The sequence below is a fragment of the Aphanomyces astaci genome (assembly GCF_000520075.1).
Source record: "Aphanomyces astaci strain APO3 unplaced genomic scaffold supercont1.77, whole genome shotgun sequence".
Classification (NCBI taxonomy): domain Eukaryota; phylum Oomycota; class Saprolegniomycetes; order Saprolegniales; family Verrucalvaceae; genus Aphanomyces; species Aphanomyces astaci.
This window is the reverse complement of record NW_009798340.1, coordinates 26,762-44,614: the sequence shown is the minus strand read 5'-3', so window position 1 is coordinate 44,614 and position 17,853 is coordinate 26,762. Positions and strand designations below refer to the sequence as shown.

The following is a 17,853-nucleotide window of genomic DNA, read 5'->3' as shown; positions in this document are numbered from 1 at the left end:
GATGCCGAGACGCTGTGTGGCCGTGGTTGAGACCAATGGTGCTATGACTCCTTACTAGTGGGTTGAATCGATGGATATTTCTTGAAATATACTTCATTTTCTCAAATGTCCTATTTTTACTACCGACGACCATTTTCGTTTATATTGGTCATTTTGCTAACAATTGCCACTGACGACATGCCATCATGGTCACAACCTCCCCAAGGCACAGCTTTATGATTTGCATCTCTCACAATATTGCCATTGCTTTTCGTTGTACAGAAACAGTCTATTTTCGAAATGTCTTAACATTTATTCCCGCACTGTATGAGTCATGAAGTCGGTACGTTTATCTGGGCTGCTCCGGAAGTGCTCAAGGGGAGCCAGCTCACGGTAGCTGCCGACATTTACAGCTTTGGTACGTTGAATTCCATTGGCCCATAGTTAGTATTTTTTATGGACTCTTGGGGCTTATTTACACGTTTAACAGTTGATTCGTACGCCAGTTCGACAATGTTTTGAAGTGCAAAATTCAGTTTGAGTGGAACCGCATCACTCTCGCGTATTTCAGGACCCTCGCGAACAGCATGCCAACTCGCATGGCTCAAGTCATCTTGAAAAGGGGTGCCATAATCGACTATTAGTGCACATATTGTAAGTGCGGCTATAGTTTTGCACCAACTATAATACAAATTTTATCATTTTTTGTAAATACCATTGAGCGTCCATGGTAATGCTAAGTGTAGATAGTAATCATTTTTTAATATGCGTCGAATGATACTAGCGGCTTCTGTAATGGACAAAAACAAAAATGTCAACTTGAAAATTTTGGGGTGCGGCTATAGTTTTGTTCCAGACTATAGTCGTTGAAAATGTGGCAACGTAGACATTCAATTTGGACGATATTGATTTGATTTTCATACGACGTATATGTCTTGAATGATACCACTGAAATCAAACATTAATACCCTGTCGATTATTTGTTTTGCTTTTGTCATTTTACCGAGTCGAGGCAATGGTCTGAATAAACATGCACGTATATGGATGGTATTGTAGGTATTGTCCATTAATCGATTCAAAATTGGTGTGGGGTGTGTGCTTGATATCGAATACGCAGTACGTAGACCAAATCGAGAGACAATCGATTGACCAGTCAAAACCCAGAACAAAAATCAAATGACCAATCAAAAATCTCGCTTCAACCCTTCAACATCGAATTGTTTTTTCGTGTGTGATTTCTATATTAACGTGACATTGGACATTTCCTTTGTTTGCAAATGAAACAAAACTGAGGAAAAACAATCGATCGATGCTGAATTTGGTGAATCAGCACAAATATCTCCAACTTTTGGCTGAAAGAAGCCCAATAGTTAATGTGTTTCTTGACTTATGACGTAGGAATGCTCTTGTCGGAATTGGACACCAAGTTCCATTTGATGGCATGACGACAGTGTTTGGCGACGTGATGGTGCCCATGGCGATCAGATCAAAGTGGCGCCGTTCCCGTCGTTCAGTCTGTTTCTTGGTACAGTATCGGGAAAAACTAGTATTGTTTCCTAGGTATGTGATGAACAATAAACGTTATCCCGAAGTCATGCCTCGAACAAGCCACACGTACGTACGCAGTAAACTGGTACTACAAGTTCTTCGTAGTGATAAACCGTAGGAAATTACGACACAAAGTGCAGCTTATACGCACACCCGCACATATCTGTGCACCTGGCCACAGCTGTTCTCCAAGGTTAGCTGATGTTGATTGCTGCTTAAGCTGCTTAGAATTGCATTTAATCGCGAGCATAAGACCCAACGACTAACGTTAGGGATATATGACACGATTATTGCCACAACCCACCAACATGGATGGTTCAACGGCATATACTAATGTCGGTTTCAGATCAGGTCTGTTTGATTCAACTCGCCATGTGATACAGTACAATGCGTACGTCGAGTTCATGTTGGGATTTTGAGCGTGGAGCTGTAGAGCATCACCATGGCATCGACGGAGCCCTACATGGAACCCTGTGTCATCCCGACTTGGCGGTACCGCATCGAGCCGCAAGCGTCGTCCGGGGGGGTGCTGATCACCATTCCGAGCAGCCGAACTGGTGTCACGCAGATCTTGATATTCATGGCAATCTGGTGTGGCGCGGGGGGGTTCATGACGAGTATGGCCATGTCCATCGCCCCCGAAGCAGGGATTGGACCGATCGTGGTGACGTTGCTGGGCGCAACGAGCATGACAGTCGGGGTGCTCTTTCGCTTGTTCGCGTCAGAATCCATTGCGATCACCCCGACGGTGTTTACACACCAGTGGGGTATGTTGGGTTTGAACCGCACCAAGCATTACAGTATTCAACATATGGGGCCACTGTTTTTGTCCAGTACGATGGATGCAGCAAGGCGGGGGGGGGCATCACCACGCACGGCAATTCGTGGGGTTCCAATACGGGGGAACGCTGGTTCGAATGGGGTACTTGCTTTTGCCACTGGAAGTGACTCCGTTCTTCAACGATCTGGTGCACCATGTCCCCGCGCAGTTGAAGCCGATAGACCAACACCAGCCGTGCTATCCTATGGCTCAACCTGTAGCTCCAGTGTACGCCATGCAAAGTGCTGCGACAGACATATCCAATCAACCAACGTTCAACGACCCGCGTCGGGTCCAAAACGATTATTAACGTTAAGAAAAAGGGGTTGAGCATAAGAATGATAATATGAGGGCCACGGGGTGTCCCGGAGTACGTGGAGACCATCTTTCGGCACGTGATGTTTGACGAAGCCAGGCAGCTGGGCCTGCCACTGGACATTGAACAAGCAATTCGGAGCTTCCTTGTTTCCACTAGGGATGGGAGTGTTGCTCTAGAACCGAGTGCTACCACGGGTCCTGTCGATGGTTTGCTCAAGGTCAGCGGTGACGTGCTGGAAATGAGTGGCCAGCATTGCACGACGATTCTGGGCTTGGAATGCACTCTAGATGGAAACGTAGGTACTTCTGTGGATACGGTGGTGCAGCGAGGCCATCCCGTGGGGGGGTCACATGCTGCGCCACGCCAACCTGTTTTCGCCCTGTTTGATTCTACCTTTACATGGTATGCCGACACCAACTTTGACCGCGTTTGTCCAAGTGTTTTAGAGGTTTCAACGTGGACAGCGGGTCGATCTGACGTACTCGTTGCCCAGTGCCCGACACATTCGACAGCCCACGGTGATCACGGTGGATTGGCAGTGGTATCCGGTCACGTTGTGGACCCACACAAGCCAAAACCACCCCAACCCCCGTTGGTTGCAGATGTAACGAGGGGGGAACTACCCCCTGAAAACATACACCCCCCACACCACCGCGTTGTTGCAGTCGCTCGTGTATGTCCACTGTGAAGCACGTTGGAAATCGACGGCGTCGGTGGTACCAGGTTGGACGTGATGGTGCGTTATCGATGCCGACCGAGGAAATGTCATAGCGGACACGTGAATGCACAGTGCACATTTGTATCGCCCACGTCTCGATTTACTTGGCGGGGGCGGCGGTGCACGTGCCCGCGACCGTTCGGTTTCTTCATCCGGTGCACAACTCTGCGATTGTGCAGTTCAACCCGGCAGGTGTCAGTCATAAGTCTTCCAGGGCTCCGGTCGCTGCACCTTCATTTCCGCTCCACTCCCCCGACCCCCCCCACGACACTGTATGGTGGAGACCCCGTTTTTATCCGTGGGTACTACGTACAGTGTAGTACTTCTACTTGTTGTAGTACTAGTGACGTCGACAGCAATGACAAGGACAGATACACTTGAGTGCCCGAATAACTCGGTCTCGAGGGAGGTAGTAGACACAGCGTTGGTGGCCCCCGGCGTTGACCGCGATGGCCATGCCCTGGGCATTCCGCACGGGCGGCAACCGCTGGAGCCGTCGCGTAGTAAAACGTGTTGAAGCCGTTGTATTTTAGACACTGCCGCTGTACTGGGGCGCGATGCGGTCCAGCTTGGCGACGACGCCCGGCAGAATCTGCACCTTTTCGGCACTTAGGCTTGGTATGGAAAATTGCTAGTGATGCGTATCTCACGATGAACATTTGGACTTGTCTATCGATCGATACTACTACTGCTACGTATTAGTACTAGTAGAAACTTGTTACTATTAATACAGTAATATGGAACGAATTGACCAGTAATGCGTACTGTATTACACTATTTCAAGGTTCTAGGTGTACTACATGGGGGTGTTCTGTTGATTCGGCATTTTGGAATAAACAATACTAACGTTAGTATACATGATGGCCGAGGGGGATGAAGTGGCGGCTTGTATATATATGCAGCGACAATTGAATGGAGAGATATAAACATATCGTATCGATTCAACAGCGACTTAGAAGGTTCTTATCCGAGTTTAGCAACGACCATCGCCGCCTTGTCGTCCTTCTTTTTCTCGGCCGACTTGCCTTCCAATAATCTACACCACCAAACACCCGATCAAGTACATTCCCTCGTGCTCACATATATATATATATATATATATATATAGTCGATTCGAAATTGGAGTCGAGTTCTCAATCGAATGTGAGCAGAATCACCAAATCGCCAGACAATCGATATATCGACCAATCAAAACCCAGAACAATAATCATGTGGCCGATCAAATTCACACTTCGACCAATTCAACACCGAATTAGTGTGCGACCAAAATTAGTGTGATACTACACGATCTTAACATACAAAAGTCACGACAAAGAATTGATCGATAGATTTGGAGAATCAGCACAAAAATGTCCAAAGTTTGGGCAAAAGGACAATATATATATATATATATATATATATATATATATATATACCGTAACACGTGCACATCGCGCTTCATCGCTTGAATCGACCGCTCCGTGGCGTCCACCGCCGCCGGATCAAATTGTTTTTCCGCGTGCAGCCGCGCCAGCACCTTGTTGTAGTCGCGGGTCCACATGTTAGAGTACTGGGCATCGCTTCTTGTGAGCGTATGGTAAAAGCTCCCGCCCAACACTGCCGTAAACCCGACAAAGTACGAAATCGGCTCCATCACATCCCAAGAGTACACGTCCCACACAAGGTACCCCATACCCGTGTAAAACTACAATATATATATTATCAAGTCGATTCGACATTGAAGTGTGTGCTCAATCGAATGAGCAACACCACCAAATCGACAATCGAAACTCGACCAATCAAAACACACATACGAATCAAGGAGCCAATCAAATTCTCGCTTGAACCAATTCCACTTCGATTTAGTGTGTGGCTGAAATTCGTCGTATGCATGCAGGAGGACCATGCGTTTTTTACACGCAAAATTCAATAGACAAGAAATCGATCCATGGATTTGTTGGCAAATCAACCCAAGAATCCAAATATTTTGGTTGAAAGGACAATATATATTATATCTTCCATTCCTTTAGCCAATCCAAACGTTTCTATATATTCGCCGCATGGAGCAACAGCAGATATATACGAATGTTGTTTGTATAGTATAGTATGTACAAGCTTCAAACAGTTCAATGGAATACAAGCGAAATCACTCCCAAGTGCAAATTTGGGTGAAAAACACAATATTAAAAGACCCAATTGATATTACGCTGCACACGAGACCAAATATCGCTCGTGGTATTAAATTCACACTAACGGTAGACAAGTGTCGTGCCTCTCGATAACGGTGTTGGATATATATCTAAAGTACAAATATATATATATATTGTTGAATCCGTTCCAAGTTGGACTGCCGACACGACTCGAATGATAAACTTGACAAACGACAAAATTAAAGAAAATATAGAACCCAAGCTAGGGCCCTAAGGTAGAATTTAACCAATCATCGACCCGTATAGTTTGGCCGAGTCCAAGTGCTGTTTATCTTGAAATTTGTAAGCCATCCCTTAAAAATAGGGTAAACACATCCGATCCAAATTGAGTCTCAACTCAGATATCACGTCCACATTCGAGCTAAACGGATTATATATATATAATCGGCAACACATCGTGTCAGTTGATTGTTGTAGACTTATGTTAATTGTTGTAGACTTATCCCGCACAATTCTACATGTGTATGTTGAAAGTATAAATATCATGGTTGGTTTTATAAACGCATTTTTTATTATTTGTAACAGGTATATTTTCTTCAGCATGGTTCAATACACCAATCCAAACCACACATATACAACAACACGCTCATATATTATTCACGAACCATACTTGTCCAACATATATATGTCCAACACCAATGCATTTGGAATTCAACAACCCACATAAACAACCAAGCCATACACAATCGTACCGACGCAATAAACGCGAGCCCCGTCCACTTTTTCACATTCGGCGTCTTCTTAGCCACCGCCTTGAGCTCCGTGTCCGTGATCGCCAGCTTCCGCCACTCGTCCGTGACTTGCACGATCTGCGCTTCCTTGGCCAAACGGACATGCTTGAGGTTATAAAGCACTGGGTCCAATGCGCTCTGAAAGGCGGCGGCGCTGTCGCCCTTGTTTGGGCGTAGGATCACCGTGTTCCGAAGTGCTTCGTCCTTGCTCTGGTCGTAATGGAGCACCAGATTACGACGCTGAAATTCCGCTAACCATTTCTTGGACGTCGAGTCGTCTGCGCCCACGTTTTTGCACATGTGGTAGAATTGATCGATTGGAATCTAGAAATAATTATTGTTGACTTTATAGTTTAAACTGGAGCGATATCATGGAGAAAATGATCAAAATCGACACAAATGTACACTAAAAGTGAGCAGCTCATCCGATTTGCAGACATTTTATTTATTCGTGTACGACTGAAATTAGAGTGTGAGAATACATACAGTATCGCCACAGGACACGATTTCTTACAACATGTCAGGACAAAGAAGCGATCGATGGAGTTGGCGATTAATTTTTTTTTTTTCAGCACAAAAACCCAATTTTTGAGAATAAATGGACAATATATATATCAGTGAGAGAGGAACCGCGTTGGATCGAGTGTATACATAGATAGATCGTCACAAGAACAATAAAAAGAATACTTGAAAGATGGTGTATATACACATATTTATTATAAAGGGTGTCAAATCCGTTTTAATTTGGACTATTTCGAGTAATCGAAAAATCTAATAAAGTTGAACCATGCAGTTTTTGAGTATTGAACATTTCTACCAATCATGGATTAGTATAGTTTGGCCCCGTTAAATGTCCATCTTCAAATTTGTATACCATACATTGAATAAGATTATTAAAATATGACTCAAATCGATTCTCGAAAGCTGCTCAAATTTCAGCGCAAAAGGACAATATACATATGTATATTGTCCTTTTAGGTAGATATACATATATATCTACCTTCTACCTTGCAGAAACTGTTGACAAATATATATACATTTATAGACTTGTAAAATATCATTCCTGTCAACAGTTTCTGCATTCGTGATATAAAAGTCATGATAAATACAATAGTGAGCAATAGAATACTGTTTGGTACCCCAATATGAACGACATCGCTTTGATTAGTTTATAGCATATATATATATATCACTAAAGCCAATAAAATCAAATGTCATATGGATATTAACACAAGCAAGATAAATATATTCCTGGAATTATGTTGAAAACCATTCCTACGATGAATATATATATATATATATATTGTGCTTGTTTACAAGGCAATACATAATAGTGTCCATATAAAGAGGGGGATGCAACTCACCGATGTCCGAGTATCACGCTCAATGTATCGCTTGACAGTGCCAAACGCCGAGCTCTCACTCTCGTTCAAGGCATCGTCTTGGTCCACAGTGCCTTCCTTCTCCAACTCCAACGTAGCCGTGTTCAAGCGAAGGAGAAGCGGCACCGGCGCCAGCGCACGAAGACTGGCATACTTGCTCACGGTGACCCCGTCCATGGTGGTCACTGACACGGTCGTCAAGGTCGGGTCGAGCTACGGGTGTTTCAACGAGAGGGCGGAGATAGCTGTCAAGTACCTCCTTGAGCGTCGCGACGAAGTGACCGACGCTTTCGCGCTCGGACGTGGACTTGGACCCGCCAGTGTGCTCCAAGTCGATGCGAGTGAGGCCGGGACGTCCAGGCAACGGCAACGTGAACGCCAACGGCTCCGATACCTTGACTCGTACCGCGAACTCAACCATGTCCGAGGTCTTGATGGGGAGGTTCAGGTTCGAGTAGAAGCGGCGGTGGCCGGAGGCGCGGCGGAACAGGCCATGCACGTGCAGCATGATGACTGCCCCACAATAATACAGTGTGATATTAATCTCAGTATACAAATATTTAGTATAGCTTTTGAGTATTCAAGACGTCAGTCCACAACAAATATTTCGGATACGGATAATCGGTTAACCGGATTTTCATGGATATTCATTTTTGCGAGGTGGATATTTTGAGCCAATTAGCGTTTTACAATGTTTAAAACAATATTACACTTTCGATGAAAATAGTACTTCTACCGGACTAGAGTATGTATTACATGTATTCGCACAACACTATTATGTAATGTAACTTTGAATTCGCTGAAAACTTGTCACTACTAAATTGGATTGCGCTGGGTGATATGTTGAATTCGCTACTTCGAAGTATAAACTTCCAATATTCGCGCGGTTTGTCTAATCAATAATAACGTAATTGAAAGTTCTGATTGGTTGAATATTCTTGTGCTTTCTGTAAGAGCCAATCAAATCCACCCAAAAATGAATGAGCCAATAGCGTCGATTCGTGATTCGATTTGGTGGCGAGATATTCGTATCGATCCACAATACTAGTACCAGTATACAGTATACCTATAAGTACTATAAAGTGAAATTACAATACTTACACGATGCATTCTCTGCGGACTTACTTGCCTGGGCCAAAACCATTTGCATTGACGTCGAATTGCCAAGTTTAGTTAAACAGGTAACGACACTACCCGATCAAATATTTACTAGCGTTATTAGCATTCACTAACTACCCCACACCGCGATTATAGTGACTTCGTGGTTTTACCCCCTGATATCTCTCAAAACCAACACTAGTACTTACAACGTACTTGATACATCTTTGTTAGAGCACGACCACGGATTCCGTCGATAATTCTACTCCCGCTCCCGTCGATTCTACTCCCACTCCGCTCGTTCTCTGGGCCGCCTTCTTGGCGCGATACATTGCTCGATCATGTTCCCGAATCCTGTCGAGATTCCGCTCCCGATATGCTTTCCGCTGGGCCTGGACGCGCTCCTTATTGCGCGCTTTCCACTCGCGACTGGCAGCAAGCACCTGGTCCCTATGAGCTGCCTTGTACTCGATCACTTTGTCTTTACTCGTTAGGTAGTACTGTCGGCTTTTCAACGCGAGTTTGGCCTGATGGCGGCGGCGGTACGTACGGTCGTACTCGAGCTGCTTGGTGAGGTTGCGATTTCGACGTTGCTGCTGCTTAAGGCTGGGTTCACGCTCTAAAGGTCTGCTACAAACTACTACTTCTTCCTTGTTTGAAGAACAAGGAACCATCGGTTGAAGTGGGTATGTGGTGACACTGGCCACGTCAACGGCGTTGCGCTGGGAGCCAGCAACTTTCTCGGCAACGACCACCAATCGATGGGAAAGAGGGGGGGCTACGCGGGCTTCTGTTAACATGGGAGGGATCAACGGAGTACTGCCATTGGTCGACGGATGAAAGCGTTCGTCAAGCGGTGATATTGTCGATGATGCTGGAGGATGGGGGAGCTGTAAGCATGGGTACAATAGCTCCGTGAACGACCTAGGACTGGTGTCGCCGCCATTGCCCATCGTAGCAACGTTCGATCTAGGCGGCTCGAACAACGTGGAGGGCGAAGGTGCGACTTGCTGGGTCGCTTGGGTCTTCATCCGGTAGATGGCTCGGTCATGGGCACGGATTTTTTCCCGGTGCTTCTCGCGATATGCGGCCTTTTGAGCCGCCACGCGCTCCTTGTTGGCGAGTTTCCATTGGCGATTCTTTTCACGAAGGATGTCGCGATGTTTGCCGCGATAGGCGGCGCTGTGCTTTTGTACGTTCGATGCATGGCAAAGCTCGGCGCCGTCGCAGTCGGTGGCGGTTAAACGTGGAAGCGTAGGGGTGTTGCCTAGCATTTGTCTTGCCTCCGTGTACGCTGCGCCAGTCGACTCACTCGGTGGGTCTTGGTAGCAGCAGGGAATGCATGGTGCATGTAACGATAGCATTCTTGATGACGAAGAGAAGTGCCTTACCTCCATGGTGGGTGAAGGGTGCGACGGCGCAGTAATTGGAACTGCGTAAAAACAGGAACTTAACGTTTGAACGCTTTTAACGCAATTGGTTTACGCTAATAGGTACAAGTCATTTAACTATTAATAGTGTAGCAATTCGTCTACTACTAGTAGTACTAGTGTAGTAATTGGTCTACTACTGTATGCAATCAAGTTGGATGAATGCCTTGACTGTGCACCCGATATACTGTATTTGGTGGTGTGTCCGATAAAATTAGCTATGTGCCCATAACACCGAGGTCGAGTGCCAAATATATTTGGCGGTGTGCCCAATATAATTAGCCGTGTGTCCAAGCAAAAGGCCATCTGCCCTTTCCTCCAACATATTGAATGCTAATTATTCAAATCGCCAAGGAACGCACAGCATGGACGTCGCTGCACTCTCTCGAACTCCGGTTATGATGTCAATTGAAGTACTAGATAACTCCCTCTGTAGCCACGAGGCCCCTATAAACGCATACCTTTCTCCACAAAGCAACGAGTGTAGTCGCAGCGTTCAGAGACGACGACGACTGGAAATCCGTGGTGTTCGCCAACGGGATAAAGCAAAGCCCTGCTCGGAATTGGCTACATAGGAGTCGATGCTACCCGTTAGAACCGATACGCGCTACGCCTCGAATATTTTTACAGATGAGCGGAGGCCATGCACCCACGACATAGAAGTTGTGGATGTTCCATGATTATCATTTTGAATCATTTTTAAAAATTGAGTTGAGTTTTTCCAATATCATCGGGCACACGACACAATTCATTCAATTGCTTGGGCACAAGGCTCAATACATATATCGGGCACACACCGCCAAATACATCGGGACCACGGCCAAATACATCGGGCATTCGTCCAACGTACAACTGCAAAATGGTGCAGTAAAAACGAACAAATTTGTGTTGCCAATCAAGCAGAACGATGCAGTACAGTAACCGTAAACGGTACTAATACGTTATCAATAATAGTCGTTGACGATTTCTCAATCTCGTTATACTGTGATTGCGTCATCACGACGGCGACGCGGACGTGGCGCTGCGTGGTGTCATGGCGGACGGCGCAATGGGAAGTAACAACGACGGTACAATGACGGGAAACGCAGGCTTGGGGGGTTTCTCCTTGTGGTGTATGTTCCGTCTGCGAATCTAACGGTGCATCACTCAGTGTCGTTTGTTTCAAGTCATCGTACCGTGGTCGCCGCCGACACCTTCTTGACGGCTGTCACGAAGATCTTCTTGAAGTCGTGCATGAGGTTGTCCGGGTGTGCCACCACTTCGTCCAAGTTGCGGTGCCACGAACTGGATCGGTCCAGTCCTTTCTGCGTCTGCCTACTCATATCTCCATCCGTCAAATGTCATCATCGTATCTTGCCGTACGTCTTCCACGCATCCGTGTCGAAATCCGACTCGAGGCGGCATCCACTGAACAAAATGTCTTGCAATGCTTCCAGCACATGTGGCGTCCGCCGCACGGCCGCCATAAACTCTACCGAACCCCAGATGAAGATATTGGCATCTTCGTTGGGTAGTATGTATGCTACCGTCCACAGAGATGTCGCCGTCGCCATTTTCGTCGAGCGCCCGCATGATTTCATTTGCATTGCGCTCCAAATGCAAGTCTTTGATTTCTACAAAGTCCACAGGAGTGTTGTCAATAGTCCCCGAAACTCTGAAAATAGATATTTTTGTTCGAAAGACTTTGAAGTAACATGCACTACTGTCTCCGACGAGAAATATTTTTTAGTCCAACTAACATAGAATCCAATACTTCTGTATTTGTCGTTGATATATGAAATATGTAGAACGGAAGATATAATTCAATAAGTCAATAGAATCTTAACTCAATGATACAATTGTACTACTTAGAACGGAAGATATAATTCAATAAGTCCATAGAATATGAACTCAATGATACAATTGTACTACTTCGAAGTACGTTGTAACATATAAATAAATTGTTCAAATCGATTGAAAGGAGGCAAAGGTACGACATGTACAGAAGTTCAATTTCTATCAATATCGAACATTTATGACATTTCATTGGCTTACAATTGCTTTAAGCGCTGATTATAAACCAATCTTTTGCGAAAATTCATGCAATTCCCTTTCAAAGTATCATTCGTTGAGTGAGGGCTCGATTGTGTGTGTCAATTCAAAGTAAATGTCGGCAGTAACCTGGAACAGAGGAAGTAGGATACTACCATATTTTTCGTTGTTCGGCACCATGGAATGTAGAACGTAGATATTATTATATAGTTCAATATCATCTCAAATCTATCATGGAAAGCTATCGCCGAATTATTTAGTCTAACGCATTCTTTAATTATGAAATTCGTTTTTATTTATTTTTATGAACCCTGTTAATATAGTAAAGAAAAAACAGTACCATTCACACTATCCACAAATAGTAAATGCAGATTCGAAATATTAAACACGTTGTATAAATGTAAAAAAATAGAGAAAGAAATAGTTAAAACGAAGCTTGTACTACAGTATTTAAATAAATCGTTCAAATTAATAACTGGTGCAAACAAATACGGCAGTATTTATTATACAACAACACACGAATATTTGCATAATAATAATAAAAAAGCCATGCCATGCTATCTCCTCAACACGACAACCTTGATGCTGCAATATATTCGCTCGAGACCGCAAAATCATTTGAATCTCATTTTTCGTGACTGTGCCTCCTCGGTCCAAATCCAAGACCTAGGAACAACAACAATCATGTTATTGTCGATTTGATACAAATTTGGGGAGGGGGTACAATCGAATCGCGCCGACCAAACCGATCCACAATCGATCTGATTGGTTGAATTTTGATTTAGAAGGTTTTGATTGGCTAATAATTTTGAGCTCATCTGAGGTAGCCAATCAAATTGATTTAAATTCCAACGAGAAACCACTGAAATTTCACTCGAAAGCACAATATTGTTGTGTTTATTCTAAACTGAAGCGACATGGAGAATAATGAATCAACACAACCAAATGTACAGAAGAATCTGCAGAAGGTTTTAGCCAATCAGAGTGCAGGAAACCATCATCAACTTCGAATTAGTGTGTGACTCTAATTAGTGTGATACAAATCGCCACAGCACCCCTGTTTACAAGCAAAATTCAGTACAAAGAATCGATCGATCGATTTTTTAGCGATTCAGCACAAAAGTCCAAAGTTAGGGTAAAAGGACAATATCGAATCACAAGGGTAAACTGTCGCACCGCGTGCATCATTCGTCCTCGCGCTTCGACCGTTCCTTGGATGAGGGTCGACATGCCACTAGAACCGTCTCGTCTGAGAGAATTCCTCGTACTCGTTCACACACTTACGCGATAAACTCGCCAAAGTACACGACGTCACCTCTCGATGAAAACGATTGAAACAACCGCGTGGCCAGCGCCTGGTCGATGGCGCTGGAGCGGGCAAATCGGAAAAAGTACGAAATCACAGTCTTGAACCCCGCCGAGTCGATCGCGTCGTGGTTGTCGTTGGAGGCTAATTTTTTAATATCCAAAATTAGTATTTCTCCTTTTACCCGACTTTTGTGCTGATTCGGCAAAAATCGATCGATCGATTCTTCATTCTTGACTTTTGTATGTGAGTCCAGTATCACACTAATTAAAGTCACACACTAATTCGATGTTTCATTGATCGAAGTGGGGTTTTGATGGATTCATGTTGTGGGTTTTCATTGGTCAGTTTTTTCATTGTCTGTCGATTTGGTGTCATTCGATTCAGCACCCCACTCCAAGATCGAATCGACTTAACAATATATATTTGAAGAATATATAGAAGTGGAGAATCAATATATATATATATATATAAAAATAACAGAAGCGGAAAATCGTCAGTGGGCTTGGGAGTGTGTACGAGGAAATATGGATTCACAAACGTTGATGTGTAGTGTACTACGAAGGTAGAGGATGGTGCGCAGAAGTGGACAAAGTACTTGGTTCGTTCGATAGGTATTGTCAATTCGATTCGAATATATAGTGGAGTGTTCAAAGCACCAAATCAGCAGACAATCGATCGACCAATCGAAAACCATAACACTATTCAAGTGGCCCACCAGAGTTTTCCTGCAACCATTGAAAAACAACCAGTAGTGTGTGACTTTAATTAGTGTGAATGGCTTCACAAATTTTACATTTTTACATACATCCAAGTACAAACTTCAGTACAAAAATCCAAATTTAGACTCAAGCGACAATAGGTAGGACAGTGGGGTCAACACATTTGAGACTGGATACATTGTAGCTGTGGAGCGTAAAATGCACTATAGTTGTTTGTCATTGACAAAACTGGAGCGGCAAATTACAATATACTAGTAAGAATCGAAACTGCCACTGATAGGCACTAGAACGAACACCACTCCCACATATATACAATTTGGTAACACTTTGTCAGATATAACACTCAACGCCAACAGTGTTTGGCTGCAAAATAGGACGAGCGGACGCAACGTACTGCTTTCTTTGACGCCACAGCTCCACATTTTTCGAATAGCGTTCAATCTACCAACACATTTGAACGTGATTATTGAAAATGGTGAACAATATGGCAGGAATTGAGTCTACAACACGCAATGGTATTAAATATATCGAAATCCCACCAACCCGAGTCGATATTTGACGTTTTCCGGATGCATCGACAGTCGCACGGGCAACGGACCCGTAAAGCACGTGAAGAACATGGGAATTTTCTGACATGCCGTGCAGAAGTCCTATTTAAGTCGACAAACTTAGCTCAATATATATATATACTCCAGAATAATAGTATACACATGAGTATGTAGTTATACGGGTCGACTATGTATGGGCGAACGAAATAATAGGAAGCTATGATCGTAACAGAAAAGTAATATTAACTATATCAAAACATAGAAGAAATTTGACTATATATTTACTATATCAAAACATAGTAGAAAAATTGACTATATATTTACTATATCAAAACATAGTAGGAAAATTGACTAAATTACCTGGAACCCCATGGTGCCATCGTGGTTTGGGTTCACTAGCCCCATGAGCTGCTGGGAGAAAATCACTTGGTCCCACAGATCTTCCTTGTCTGACTGTAGGGTTTGAAATACTTCGTCCACTTCCACCGTGCCTATGCGATATAATTATATAAATAAAATAAAGTGTCCGAATCGTAAAATATCAAAATATTTAAATGTCGGTATTCGACGACAGTCACGAACCATCGATATAAAACATATCTTTGTCCCAAAAGCAGATAATTACACATAGTGTGATCCCCATGTCACGTAGTGTGTGTTATATATACCGTTTGAAATCATCCTATATATATATATAAATCACGAAACAAATAGAAACGCCCACCCAAGCAGTGTACAGTTCACACCATCCTTTTTAATCCCAATAATGCATAGCCATACAACATCAGTCTCTTTCACAAACAAGTCAGCAGGTTGTATCCTTCGTTGTTTATTGTCGTGTTTATTCAAAACTGGAGAGATCGGCCGAAAGTATCGACAGAACCAAATGTGCAGTAGAATCGACACAAGAATTTAGCCAATATTAGCCAATCCAAGCAGGAAATCATCAGTTCAACCTAACAACAACTACATGTAAGTAGTGTGTGACATAAATAGTAATGGGCATTATCACGCTAGCCATTTTTTTTACATACAAATATCAGTACAAAAAACACGATCGATGGATTTGGCAAATCAGCACAAACGTCCCAATATTTGGGCCGAAAGGACAATCAATACCACTGCGGTCGTGGTCGTAAATGGAAAACACAAACCGAGCCTTGTCCACGTCCGCGCCGTTTGTGAGCATGCGGCATTTCGCAGCAAAGTCGACTAGTGTCAGCTTGGGGGACTTGTCGTACTGCTGTTTCGAGGCAAAGTACGCTGGAAAACACTTGGCTGCCCACTCGGTGTTTGAAAAGGCAAACGTGAGGCAGAACAGAGGGATAAACTCGTGTATTGAGAGCCATTCGTTGCCCGTGACGACCACACTGTGGTCATTTGTGGGCAGTTTTCGATCGGGATGGAGGGTGGACATCACTTGAAAGTAGTGGTGCTGCAGGTCCAATGTGACCAAGGCAGGCGACGTGCTGTGGCGCCGAGGGGAGGCAAAGCCACCAGACGAAGAAGGGGATGACGCGATTGGTTGTTGCGATGGGAATTGCTGCGACGGTGGCAGAGCAACGGGGTGGTGCGATGGCGGCAATGAAGCAGAGGACATCACTACCGTCTGTCCCCCGTGGTCTTGGTTTTGCCGTTGCACGACATTGGACAGCCTACATCCGCACAAAATGCACGGAATGAGATATATTTCCATCACAGGTTTTCGGTTTCAATTGAAAAAATTCACACCCATCCCCTCAATAATACCACCATCACACCATGGTATATTTCGGCCATATACGTTGCTATACCACTGATCATACGTACTTGCGAAGGTCGCGGTGTTGCTCTGCAACTTGAAGCGCCACGTGGAACACATCAGCGTCGTCAAAACCGTGAGGGGGTAGCTTGACAGCGATGGACGATGTGCGGGGGATATTTCGGCCGTGACGGACACGATGCAGCGCCAGTTCGTGGGTCTGGTGCAGTTGCATTTGCAAATCCGACTGCCGTCGACTGGTGCTGGTTTGGCCGGGGGTCGGTTGCCCTAGGACTCGTTGGTGGTTCCTCATTTCGGCCAGCGACCGGCATAGCACGTCCTATGCCGCCAACACAATACTTTATACAACACGCATTCAAGTATGACATTGAAACCAAACTAGTCGAAATCGTACAGATTGTGACACACAGTTGCAACCACGATCGAGATGCTCAAATCTCAGGCGATTATTTGCATCGTACGTGAGTGATTTGCTGGGCGTGGGTAACCTCCTGGGCCGAGAACCTCGCTTGACTGGCCTTGTTGGCCGCGCCCACTTCGGCCAGAAGCGTCTTGTGCGACGTGCGACGGGATAACGTCGAGGACGGGGGGGGGCTTGGAACAACGAGACCGGTCGTGGCCGTGGGGTTGGTCACTGGACGGGGAGCTCCCAGCGCCGCCTCGTCGACTTGTCTAATTTGCATCTTGAACAGCGATTCCTTGCGCTCCCGTTCATATGTCGACTGCGGCAGGGAAGGCCGGGGCGACGCAAGCAGGCGGGGACTCGTTGGATGTTGAAGCGTAGTGGACTGTTGTTGGGGGGGCGATGAAGTTTGCATGCGACTTGACGGGGAGGCGAGTCTATGGGGGGGTTCGTGGCCGATCTAGGACAAAATGTCAATCCTTATTGACCCATACAAGTCGGAAGAATATGACAGGGAAATGCGAATGGTCACCTGATTGAGTTGCTCTTGAAGGAGGCGCTTGCCTCGAGGACTCGGACTGTATCCCATACTAACGTTACAAGACCCTCCCTGTTTCGCATTGACCAAGTGCTGCAACAGCGCAATGGTCGTGTGGTGGTTGGACTGCGGCGCATGCCCGGTCTCGGGCATGGCAGTTAGAATGGTGCACCTGTTATTGATTGGATGGATTTGAAACGTCCATTTTAACTTTAGCCAATCATACGACTAGTATATATACTTTCGTAGTGGCTTATTAAATTATGGATCTTTGAACCTACGATTCCGAGGTTAACAGCTGTAAATGGTCACAACGCTCCACGTATTGT

At 44.8% G+C, this 17,853-nt stretch overlaps 5 protein-coding genes across 9 annotated transcripts; 2 read left to right on the top strand and 3 right to left on the bottom strand.

Annotated features, from left to right (window-relative positions):
• Nucleotides 1–306: 306 nt before the first annotated feature.
• Nucleotides 307–1,424, top strand: H257_15916 (hypothetical protein; the record flags this gene model as incomplete). Its single annotated transcript, XM_009844192.1, has 2 exons — nucleotides 307–397; nucleotides 1,378–1,424. 2 exons carry the CDS (start codon nucleotides 307–309, stop codon nucleotides 1,422–1,424), a joined length of 138 nt encoding a protein of 45 aa, XP_009842494.1.
• A 498-nt stretch (nucleotides 1,425–1,922) lies between these two features.
• On the top strand, nucleotides 1,923–2,726 carry H257_15915 (hypothetical protein). The gene has a single exon (XM_009844191.1). It carries the CDS (start codon nucleotides 1,970–1,972, stop codon nucleotides 2,675–2,677), a length of 708 nt encoding a protein of 235 aa, XP_009842493.1. The 5' UTR covers nucleotides 1,923–1,969; the 3' UTR covers nucleotides 2,678–2,726.
• A 1,571-nt stretch (nucleotides 2,727–4,297) lies between these two features.
• Nucleotides 4,298–8,231, bottom strand: H257_15914 (hypothetical protein). The gene is made up of 5 exons (XM_009844190.1): nucleotides 7,943–8,231; nucleotides 7,669–7,899; nucleotides 6,266–6,628; nucleotides 4,800–5,068; nucleotides 4,298–4,420 (listed from the first exon to the last, which is right to left on the bottom strand). The coding sequence occupies exons 1-5, from the start codon at nucleotides 8,192–8,194 to the stop codon at nucleotides 4,348–4,350; spliced, it is 1,188 nt and encodes a 395-aa protein (XP_009842492.1). The 5' UTR covers nucleotides 8,195–8,231; the 3' UTR covers nucleotides 4,298–4,347.
• A 758-nt stretch (nucleotides 8,232–8,989) lies between these two features.
• On the bottom strand, nucleotides 8,990–10,228 carry H257_15913 (hypothetical protein). Its single transcript, XM_009844189.1, has one exon. It carries the CDS (start codon nucleotides 10,179–10,181, stop codon nucleotides 9,015–9,017), a length of 1,167 nt encoding a protein of 388 aa, XP_009842491.1. The 5' UTR covers nucleotides 10,182–10,228; the 3' UTR covers nucleotides 8,990–9,014.
• Nucleotides 10,229–11,054: 826 nt separating this feature from the next.
• H257_15912 (hypothetical protein) lies at nucleotides 11,055–17,680 on the bottom strand. 5 transcript variants are annotated; one of them, XM_009844186.1, is made up of 14 exons: nucleotides 17,519–17,680; nucleotides 17,045–17,446; nucleotides 16,631–16,902; nucleotides 15,941–16,476; nucleotides 15,182–15,312; nucleotides 14,817–14,923; nucleotides 14,668–14,714; nucleotides 13,530–13,695; nucleotides 13,422–13,479; nucleotides 12,824–12,911; nucleotides 11,741–11,827; nucleotides 11,577–11,685; nucleotides 11,390–11,528; nucleotides 11,055–11,337 (listed from the first exon to the last, which is right to left on the bottom strand). In XM_009844186.1, exons 1-14 carry the CDS (start codon nucleotides 17,675–17,677, stop codon nucleotides 11,110–11,112), a joined length of 2,529 nt encoding a protein of 842 aa, XP_009842488.1. In that variant the 5' UTR covers nucleotides 17,678–17,680; the 3' UTR covers nucleotides 11,055–11,109. The 5 variants fall into 5 exon arrangements, with proteins under 5 accessions (XP_009842488.1, XP_009842486.1, XP_009842487.1 ...); XM_009844184.1 differs by having other exon boundaries at nucleotides 11,055–11,345; nucleotides 17,519–17,677; XM_009844185.1 differs by lacking the exon at nucleotides 12,824–12,911 and having other exon boundaries at nucleotides 11,055–11,345; nucleotides 17,519–17,677.
• Between the last annotated feature and the right edge of the window lie 173 nt (nucleotides 17,681–17,853).